General features: G+C 43.1%; 1 protein-coding gene across 4 annotated transcripts in view; it reads left to right on the top strand.

Annotated features, from left to right (window-relative positions):
* Nucleotides 1–9,864: 9,864 nt before the first annotated feature.
* Nucleotides 9,865–11,431, top strand: part of SAMD8 (sterile alpha motif domain containing 8) — a 167,832-nt gene continuing 166,265 nt past the window's right edge. Inside the window, exon 1 of one of the 4 annotated variants that reach the window (XM_078642724.1) lies at nucleotides 9,865–9,993. Coding sequence is in view for 1 of the 4 variants with exons in the window: in XM_078642719.1 (XP_078498845.1) it covers nucleotides 9,909–9,993 (85 nt within the window). In the remaining 3 variants the exon portion in view is untranslated. The remainder of the gene's footprint in view (nucleotides 9,994–11,431) is intronic. The other 3 variants (XM_078642726.1, XM_078642719.1, XM_078642725.1) reach the window with 3 other exon arrangements.

Here is an 11,431-nt window from a genome sequence, read left to right as displayed (position 1 = left end):
TCTCCGATAGTAGCAATGCAGACCGTGGCACTGTATGTGTTCATTCATTCACGACTCCTCTAATTCGGACCTTTCATAGTGCTAGGACGCGGTTCTGCCCTCAAATCATTTTCTGGAGATGCATCGGCTTTCTTCACGTGTTGCTATTAATTCAATTAGCACATATTTCTCCTGTGAATATTCATAATTATACAAACCTAACCATATGGGTGCCATAGTCTCCTACATCCCTCTCAAAAATAGTGTAATTGCAGCTCCTCCTAGAATTGAAATGGTATTTGCTGCCCCCTACTGGTGGGCTGGCAATGAGGATAGCTTAGCTTGCCTTGGCTGGCAATGCCTTGGAATGCTGAGAGTGGCGCAACCAATCAGCTTCTTCAGACTGCAGGCCATAGGGCAGCTCTAGGACACCTCTGGCAGGCCCCTTGGATGTGAATCTCAATGTTGTTCACAATTTTTTCCGTCCCACGGAGAGATTGCACCCAATCAAGTTGACAAAATGACGATCATTCGAGGTTTAACGCTGAATGAAATGGGATTGTCTGCAAACATGCAAAAACAGCTTTGGAGTGACGTTTCCTGTCAGTAATGGTCTGTTCAGAACAAGGGAAAATGATTGCTGTTTTTAAAGAAAAGAAAGACTTTAAGAAAAGAAAGATTATGAATAATTTTTTACATGCACGCCATAATGTTAAATCCTCAAAGTTAAAAGATCACCTTCTGAATCAGTTTACATACGTAGCAGAACTACAATTTTGTGATTTCAATGATGGGGGTTCACCTTTTTGATGACTGGGTTTGGGGATGAATTGTTTCGAATGGGCAAGTTCAGGATAAGTGTCATGTTGGGATACGTAGTTTTGGGCATTTAGAATAGGAAAGAGAGGCATGGAATCCGCACCACAGTTTAGGTACCGCGGTTGCATATGTCACCGGTCACCTGTTGATAATTAAATCAAAGGGAGATATACAGTTTGGTTAACTCGGAGAAACCAATGAGGTTCTGTTTAAACAGAGAAGTGTGCTTCGGCACGCCGTGAGGATGCAGCAATGTGGTGGTAACTGAGCGACTAATGGTCTCGAAAGACTCTGGGAAGTCGTCTTTTAAGAAATACTTTAGCATGCCACGGTGAGTGGAGGGAAGATTAGTTAGTATGAAGGGGATATTCAGTGTAATGGAGGGACTACCTCTTGTGAAGAGGTTGTGTAACGAGGGCATTAAGGATGGATGTTTTAAACCCAGGCCAGTGGGGGGTGAATAGAGCGGGTAAAATAGAGGTGGGGGTGTGCAGTTGGGGATAAGCTACATGAGGAATAGGATAATGGTAAAAATGTTTAAAATGTTCAAAATCAATAATGATAAAGATGTAAAATCGAGGAATTTGATTAAATGTAACCAATATGTTTTATGAATACTTTTCATTTAAATCAGCAAAGCAACAGCATACTGATGGTGGTACTTGATATTTTTGCCTTGTAGATACCCCTGACGAAGGGAATGTAAATTCCCGAAATGCATTGGGTGATGCAAATAAAGCTGTGATATGTGGAAACGTACGCTCCATTTGTGTTCGAGTCATCACTTAGAGCATGGCAGATGCATGCGTAAAATAAATCGATAACAATGAAGTGAAAAATTGATAAACGACACGGTATAAAAAGAAGTACAAAGAAAAGCATGGGAACATTTGATTTATTGGATTCACACAGTCCAGGTTTAGGTTCCTGAATGGGGTTCCTTAGTGTTATGGTTTCATTGAAAAGCGCAATGGGACAGGGTGCAAATCTGTGCTTGCACGCCTTAATAAGCTGAAATAGAGAACCAGTACGAACATTAAAAAGACTGTTAAAGAAATGGTGTGCATCTCACCACTCTTCAGTGTTGTTCACAATGTAAATGACAATGCCATTTATTTATCTGTTTTCAAAACCAACACATAAATACAAATTTTGTCATTTACAATGCCAATAGCTCTAACTTCTCCAAAGATGAAACCGTTGCATTGTAAATGCTTGTTTGTTTTGTTTTTTTCTTATGCCATCACACCCATTTCTGGGCATAGCTGTGCCCTGGTGGTTAAACCAGTGGTATCCTGGCTGCAAGTTACACCCTCCTTAAGGTTTTTATCTTGGCGAGCATTGTTGATTCAAGCACTAGTGCTGAGAGACGTGGCCCATACCTCAATTTGGTCTCTACCAGTTAAAATAATAAAACTGAGGCAGCATCTTGCTTGTTAATCTTACTGTTCTCACCATGAGAACCTAGGTGGCAAATGAGGACCAAAAAAAAATAAAAAATAAAATTCCAAAGATGCTTGGCAAGAACTGCTAGGACCTTGGATCTTGTGTCCCCGAGACAATTGATATATCTGACAGCCGTCAGATTATCCATGCGAATAAGAATGGTGCAACTTGCTCTTTGTTTGGTAAAGGACTGGATGGCAAAAGAACCTGCAGACATCTCTAAACGGTTGATATACAAGAAGGATTCCTTCTGAGACCATACGCTTCCAGTCGAGAACTGGCAACATCTTGCACCCCAACCTGTCCAACTTGCATCGGATTCTAAGACAAGATTTGCGGCGGCAGAGAAAATTGTTCTCCCGTTCCAAGCGTCTAAATGTTGAAGCCACCAAAGAAGTTCTTCTTTGGTTTCTGATCAAGGGCAATGGAATCTGAATAATCTAGACCTTTTCGAAGATGGTGAGTTTTTAGTCTTTGAAAAGCCCGATAATGGAGAGGGCCCGGAAAAATGGCCTGGATGGAAGAGGCTAGAAGGCCTACCAATCGGGCTAAGGACCTGAGGGAGAAGAAAGGAGGAGACAGAGAGTAACAAATCTCCTACTTTATAAAAGAGATCTAGTGTGATGGAAGTTGAAGAATAGAACGGGAAGTGTCTACTAGAAAATCAAGAAACTCCAACTACTGAGAGGGAATCAGGACTGATTTCTGAACGTTTACCAGAAAACCTAAATGAGACAGGAGATTCTGCCAAAGGCGTAAGTGAGGAAGAAGAGTTTCCTGAGCCAAGATAAAAAAATCGTTGAGATAAACGATAACGAACCCCTTGAGTAATTAGGTATGAAAGGAACTTATCTTGACTGCGAGCAGCAAGAAAAGAGGACTTATTATTCGCAGTCAACATCATTATTTGATTACTTGATGTCTGATTGGTGTACCCATTGTCATACTGTAATTTTTTCTTTTTCAGTTTGGGATATGTAGTTTTACTTGGCTGCTGTATAATTAAAAGCAAGGAAAGACTGCATAATAGCCTCCGTGTCTTGTAATAAAATCTGCCACGTTAGTGGTTGAACTCCATTCAGATGATCTAGGGTGCCAGAACTGCTTGGGTTCAAACGTCCGACAAGGCTGAATTCCAGGACGACACTGTCATCATTTCCCCCAATATTACAGCCTCTAAGGTAACTGAAAAGTGCTTCAACATGCATGCACTCTTATGAAAGGATTCCCTTAGTCTGTTGAATCATTTCAAGTCTCGATGTGTGCTACTACATTCCAGTTCATCCTAGGTCTGTCTCTGTGCGATATCCCTCCCTCTCCCTAAATTAAGGGATCTGGGAGTCTGGCCACCAACAAGAGGAGTGGAGGTGCGGCCATCCCTGACGCAGCTAATCACAGAGGCCGCAAGAATCCTCTGTCTGGGTGAGTGGGCTGCTCTGGTATCGTGCCGGAAATGATAGAGGGAGGGCCCGCAATGCAGGCCCCAGTAGTACCGTAGGGGCCCCCATTGCAACGGCACGAATGGAGGAACGGGAATGGGTCCCAACTGGATGTGGCCTGGCTATATCTGAGGCCGATCCTTAGCCATGGACTCAGCAGGATGGAGCACCGTCAATGGCAGCCCCTGGTGGGGGTCAAGTGGCACTCACTGGAGCCAAGGGCTCGCCTATTGGGCTGGGAGATCCTCCTCATGGGGGCCAAGAGATCGGGTTAGAAGTGGCCACTCTGTATAATGGTGCCTGCACATGCTGAGCATCCCTGCACCCCGAAAGTGACTGTGCTATTAGCCTCTGTATCATGTTCCCCGGTGCAATGAAGGAAATTGTGTTTGATTTGTCAAATAGAGCAGTAACCAGGATTCAACAGGCTTCTGGCCCTGGTGCCGCTGCACCTACTGCACAAATTAAAGTTACACCGAATGGCCCCTCTGCACCTCTTCCTCTGGCAGCTAGCTCTCCTCTCCTAGCTGTTCGTGTACCAGGTGAGCCTGAGCTCCAATCCCGGCGGCCCCATGTTCCCTTATTGTGTAATCTTGTGCAAATCGTTTTATCTTTTTGTGCCTTGGTTCTCCTATCTGCAATATTGACAGCCCGGTGTAGAACACTAATACCCTTAGTAGTAACTGTATGATAGCGGTGGATATAGACATTCACCGCAAGTGATCAACTATTAAAGGTAAACACATTCCCTTCCAACAAACAACACAAAATCACCCCGACACGCAGCGTCTCATCTGAATTGTTTCAGCCAGAATGCACTGTGTCCGTCACAGACGAGTTCATGTCTAAAAGTGAGAAAACGCTTTCTATTCCCTGGTGTGCATTTTTACAGTCATCTCATCTCGCCATCTACCACACCCCATATTTGTTGGACTCTCTCAGTTTAACACAACATATCACTGATTTCTTAGCCTTTTTCTGACTCATCTTTCTTATTCTGTTTCTAAAGCTCCGTGCCGCCCATCCCCTCTTCCACCTGTCTCCCCCCGCCCTGTTACTGCTCCACGCCGCTCTGTACCTGCTTGCTACTCTTACACTCTCTCACTCTGCCTCAGCTTCTGCCTGACACCCTTTCCGTCTCCATCTCTCTTTTTCTTTTTCACAATTTATTTATCAGGCGCTCTCTCTCTCTGTCTCGCTTTGTCTCAATTTCTGCCATACACATTCTTTCTCTATCAATCTGGCCTCGTCCTCTTCCTTTATCACCATACTCTATGAATTCCTTCTCTTTTTTCACACTTTCTCTGTCAGTCACTTCCCTTCTTCTCTATTTCTTACACACTTTTCTCTATCAGTCTCTGCCTCGTATCATTCTCTCTTGCTCATCTCGCTCGCTCTCTCAGTGTGTCATTTCTACATCGTCATAACATTAAAATACTGCAGACTTCTGCTGGCCTCAGAGCAAATGCTAAAACTCTTGTCTCATGATGATCTGTAATAAAATAAATAGGTTTTAAAACAACTTGATGATACAAGTGATAAGCAAACCTAGCAGAATCAGTGACCATGCCTTTAGTTGGCGTCATGGCTTCTTTGCCCTGGTCAGAATGTCTATTAATATCACTAAAGCCAAATAGAAAGTTTTACAATCTAGTCCACAACCAATAATATTGGAATTTTAACACATGGTTCTTTCACTACTAAAATTCCACCATTTCAGTCAGCTCTCTTTAAAAAAAAATGTTATGGCCTGGCCTGGATTTTAGCACAGCTATCGCCAGACAATTATGTGAAAAAGAATCACCAGGAGAGGGGGCTTTGTCTCTGCCCACATCTTGGGATCCAAAAGTACATGCTTTGGTTGAACAGAAGTTATGTGCTTCCACAAAAAAGTGCTTGCCCTCCACACAGCTGTAATCATTTTGTTTATCCAGCTGCCTGGAATTCAGCTTTCAGGGGCACACACGACTGCTTATATTAACATGTCTTCGATAACAAAATAATATTTGGTGGTTTTCTCTGGCATCAGCACGGATAGTAGGAGGGCAGTCAGTAACCTACATGGATATTTAGGTTTGGCACCCGACCTTTTAACCCTTACTAATATTCTTCTACGATTTTTTGTATCCACCCAAATACATATCTATTTCCATGCTATCAACTTGTAATGCTACACATTACAATATACCATTCTTTTAAAGTTCAAGCCAGACCTAATGTCGTTGCCAGTGCTTGTTCAACCTTGACATTCCAGCGAAGGTCAGCCCGATCTCAAACCATAACAAGTTTCGCAGATCATATTTGTTTCGCAGATCATATTTCTAGTTCGGCTTGTGTCTTTCTCGAGTACAGAACACGCTTCTGTTTCAGTCTAGCTATTGCTCGTGATCAGTTTCAGTTTCAGACCACACTGTTCTTTACGTCCACATTCCTCTGCTGCTCCACGTCCCTGAAAAAAGCAGCACATGCATTTGCAAAGCTACCTGGTCGTACTTATGCTGCGATCCTTTTGACTTTGTCAATGCATTAGCTTTGTCAATGCATGTTGGTTTTTGTAAAACATTATTGTTTGGGACTAACTCTTACCTTAACCCTTTTCCATGGCGCCCCACTGAGAACAAATGCTCTTTTCATCCGGTTATAGCAGTTGTGTAAGGCTAAATGAGAAGAGTTAATATAACACCCAGGATAATGTGCTGCACGGCTAAATACTTTTAAGATCCTAAAGGCGAGACCATTGCATTGCAAATGCTTGCTTTCCTTTTAATTATGGGACTTGTAGACCTATTTTCTATTGTAATAAACAAGACTACAAGTCCCTGCATTTAAAGGAAAACAACTAGAGTGGAATACATACATGCCAACCCTCCCGATTCAGGCGTGAGACTACCGATTTGATAGCTAGTCTCCCGCCTCCCGATTCTTGTTGTTGAAAAACCCGATTCCATGCGAATTGCAGAATGATCGGCTTGAGGTAAGTTAGAGCTAAATTGAGTTCGGAAATGACCTCTGCTCTCTGCCCTTTCTCCCCGCCTCCTGTAGTTGCCAGCCCGTCCTAAAGCTATTGGCTTAATGTGAGTTTAGGCAGGCCCAGGGGCGAGGACTTTTTGCCTGGCTATGCTGTGTAAAAGTATTCCTCGGTGGGCTTCAGCAGGCACTAGGGTTTGGTTTACTGTGACTAGAAGTAGGCACTGCCAGAAACCAGCTCCTGAAATATTGTCACACCCCCTTTGCCTGCCATAGCGTTTTTTTGTGCTCCTGACACACGTTAAGGTAAGAAAAAAAGAAAAACAATTGTCAGTTCATGCTACATGAAAAATGAACACAAATGTAAAACCAAAGCCTTAGCATAAGTAAAGACAAATAGATACCTATTTAGGGGCTGATTTGTAAATTGTGGCTTCCCTGTATAAGTTGTGTGATTTTAGGCAAATACTTTATTTCACCAAAACCCATTTTTCTTCAAGAGCGCTTATTAAAGCATTTTCAAATATGTGAGTTCAGAATATTAGTTAATCTGGGCATTCTACAGGTTTTACATGACACATGACTTGCCTTAGTTCACTAATGGTCTGTGCCTCAAAACTATCACTTGTAAGTATTTCTTAGTACAGTGCTGTAATGGGACGTTTTAATGTTAAAGCTTCTACATGTTAGAGAAATTCACTTTCTTGAATTTTAAAGATATTTAGTCATATTTTACATGAAGTTTGTTGTATGATGTACATAGCAAACATTCTCACTGCTCAGCTCGTGCACGTGCCCTAAAAGCCAAGCCACACTCCTGGCTCAGCTCTCTGGCTCAACTCTCCCTGTTAATTTGCTGGTTCTCCTCTCTAAGAAAGCATTATCCTTTAATATCAGAGGCAGGTACCCATCTACTGGCTGGCTGAAATGCACAGTGAGCAACTAGAAAATCGGGGATCATTGCTTTGTCCTTAATTCTTGGAGGGGGATATTATATTCTGAGACATATATCAACATGTTATTTTTGGCAGTTTTACACAGCACAAACCAAAAATAGAAGTTTGAGACCGATTTTGGTGCACTAGCACTATCTATTGTGCGGCTGCTAAAAATAAAATGCTGATTGCCTGTTGCACAATCTCCCCTTTCAAGAATTAAGGACAAAGCATTAACCTTTGATGTTAAAGATTGTACCCATCTGGTAGCTGAATTGCACAGCATGAACCTGGAAAAGTTGTAGATTAATCCCAACTTCTCTGATCGAGCAAAATGTCTTCATGTATAGCTTCAGTGATTCATCGGTATTTCGATAACTTCCGCCTTCTGCTTAACAGCATCCAGTAATGTGATTCTGTAGCCATTCCTTATGCACCCTTCTTCGTCGGGTATCTCTGTGTGGGATTATGAACATTCACTAATTTTGATGACAGAAGACACAGAGCCAGATGTGTATTACACCTACCCTATATTATAAATATGAAGAAAGTGGTATAAGAATCACAACTCAAGTTGACACACAGTCAAGAGGACTTAGAATTGCTGGGGACCCAAGAAACCACCCAAGGTAAGTAGATAGGGATCCCACGGAGAGCGTGTGCAGTGTGCGAACACAACCGCGGTCTCCGTACAATTCAAGGTGTCTGCATTGGTTTTCAGAGTGATTCTCTTGCAGTGCATGTGAGTGGCTTACTCCAAGGCTTGGCTGGAGTAGATTTGAGCCTGTCTGGGCAGTTGTACTGCTTGAATAGCTGTAGGTGTAACTTATGAGCACTGGGTCTGCCTTACACTTTTGTAATAGTGGTTATACGTATTCATGCCCTCCTTATTCCCCCTTACTTTTTGTACTTTTCCCTTCTTTTCTCCCACTTTGTAGTAGGTATTGTTTATTTTTCTGACACACCCCCGCCCTGGCTACTCCTACACATACTACAAAGTAGTAGGTCTACGTGTACCTGAGTTCTGCTTGTAGTGGTAGGAGCCCTCCGAGAAATGCAGCAGATTGAGGTGAAAATCTACAGTGTGGATTTTGGAAAATAGCACTAAGTTTTTAGAGATGTAGTACTACAATAGTATTATTCTGAAACTCGGAAATTGCCTATTGTTTATAGTTTCAACATTCGTAGTCTCTATGGCCCAAACGTAAATGTTATCAGTGACCGTCAGAGGCAATTGGAACAATTGGAGGAGTCACACAAAGCAAATGTGCGCCTTCATCCAAAGCAGTTCTGAATTACCTTTGGGTCGCGTTCCCACTCTAAACACTAACACTCTTTGAAGTGCAGAGTGACTCTGCACTTTAAAGAGTGTTAGTGTTTATAGAGTGAGAACATAGACTGGTGCAGAAAATGTTTCTCACTCTGAAGCTACAGGCCCTGCCACGCGTGACGCACCTCTGAGAAGCATACACACTGAGTGCCAGCACTGGGCCTAGCTTCAAAAACCTGACAATAGTAATATTTCTGACGCTAGGCCCTTCTGGCACGCAGAGTGCATAGTGGTCAGAGGTGCGTGGCACTGGCAGGGCCTAGCTTCAGAAACATTTCTATCTACATGTTGTTTTTTGACATCCCTTTATTAATGTACACTGCACTTTCACAATTGCTTTATCAACATTTTGCTTCTCAAATTTGCTTGAAAATGCACCATTTACCCACTCTTTTTTTCAAAATTTTCTCAGGGGTGAACCCCCGAATCCTCCTTAAGTTATTCAGGCTCGCAAGCTGTGCTCGCTCGCTGCAGTGCACTCCCACAGATGTTTACAGCCCACAACTTTCAAATGCCACCAGCCACCAGTGCCTCCAATCTATTTTGTGTTACGCCTGACCTGTTTCGTGTTACGCGTTATTCATGTCTTTCCGCCCGCGAATATTTCTCCCTCTTATCGAAGTTGAAATGTTGGCATGTATGGGAATAGCACATCACGTGTGGACCTGGATAACTTGGCAGGGCTCTATATTTTACTTTTAGATATTTTTGAAGGAGTGCACGTTCGGTAGTCTATTGCTCGGTTAAATTAATGCGCCCATGGCGGTTTTGCCGATCAGCAAAGCGTCCTGAATGGGGACGTAGTCTGAGAGTAGAGTTAGCGCTCTAGTTTGAATCTGTATTTTCCGAACACGTTTCTAATACCCGCCCAGTTACAGTCCTTTCTCTAGCTCCATGATGAAGAGGAAGCCACAACTGCGTTATGCTGGTGGCATAGTCCCTTTTCTATTTTCAGGCATACTGTTTACTCTGCGCCGACCGTCTTCAGTTTCCATGGTGTTGAGCATCTACAGGTTCACGAAGACTGCACCGGGCTGTGCCCGGGGGGAGCCCGAGCCCCTCGAGCTCTGGGCAAGAGGTAAGCAGGGGTTTTAACGATGGCTCAAAAACTACCGGTTCGAGGTGTAAGAGTGCGGCAGAAGAGAGGAGTAGCTAGAAGTGCTGTTGCGCATGTGGGAAAGGTGGGGAAATCACACGTTTGTGGTTGTGTGAGAGCTGGAGAGTGCGAATTTAGAAGGGTATGTGGGAAATAGAAGGATAATCTCATTAACCTGAGCGCTGGTTGGGGAGCTGAGAGCAAGGAGAAAACATGGAAGCAGCGAATCGAGAAGTGGAGAGATGATAGGCAAAGGTGAGAGATGTGAGTCTGTGAGCTGAAGGAAAGGGTAGTAACTGTCACTAAGCCGGCTTTCGAATGAGGGCGAGGCTAGATGTTCAAGCGAGTGATCCCAATAAAGTGAAAGGGAAATAAATATTTTTCGAGGGTGTTTCCGGTTTGCAAGAAGTGTCACCTTATGGAAGTCTGTGGAGGGGTGTTTTAGGAGGTTGTATACATTGAAAAGATGGTGTGGGTTGGCCAGCAGGAGAGGGCTCAGAACGAAGAGTAGTATGGGAGGGAACATTTGGGGGCCAGAAGAGTCAGAAGGTTGAGTTATCCTGCAAAAGTAAAACTTGGCATAGGGGATTTGGAGCAAATACGGTGGAATCTACATAGGAGAAGTAAGAGCTAAACCGGTGATCGTACATGTGAGAAATATCTGTGCCCGAAATATGGCAGTGTGGGGAGTGGTAATATTTGGAGGCCTAGGTGATTGCTGGTGACAGGGGCAGTAAGACATGGAGAGCGAGTAAATGTGAGCGATGCGAATGAAAGAGATATGAGTGACGAGAGTGTGGAAGTTAAAAGTCGGGAACATTTTAGTTGAAATTGGGAAGGTATTGCATATAGAGGGGAGAAATTAGGTTTACATGCATGATATTGGGATGGAATGAGGGCGCAATAGAGCCAAGCTACAGAGTTGACTCAATTGGGCTCCAGCGCAAATACATGTGCATAGGACCTTCAATGGCCACTCTGATCAATAGTGTTGTCTTTGCATACCACAAATTCAGATCTACATATACCAGTTCCCTTCATAGGGCTTTACTATTTTCATTTCTTTACAATCTCCTGCTGAACTTCCATCCATCCAACTCTACCCCAACCCCCTCTCACTTATACAAATTTCTCCTCTCAACAATTAATTGTCTTTCTCTGACCTTCACCTCTTCCCTAACGTTATGTCCATCTTTTCCATTTTTCCTTTTCATATAATCTCTTTTAGTCTCCTCTGACTGTTTTTATCTTACAATCGCCACTTTCTCTCACATCCATCGTTTTGAGTTTTCTTTCACCTTAAAATCATCCCCTTTGCCCCAGTTTCCCATTCTGGTGTGTCCTATATCTCATTCGTTCAAAGAATTTCACTCTGTTACAGTTCAGCTGTGTGTCTACCTCAAAGTCGTTTATTTCAGTT

Source organism: Lissotriton helveticus, chromosome 5_1 (genome assembly GCF_964261635.1).
Source record: "Lissotriton helveticus chromosome 5_1, aLisHel1.1, whole genome shotgun sequence".
Lineage (NCBI taxonomy): Eukaryota > Metazoa > Chordata > Amphibia > Caudata > Salamandridae > Lissotriton > Lissotriton helveticus.
The sequence above is the reverse complement of the archived record's forward strand: the minus strand, read 5'-3'. Positions and strand labels throughout refer to the sequence as shown.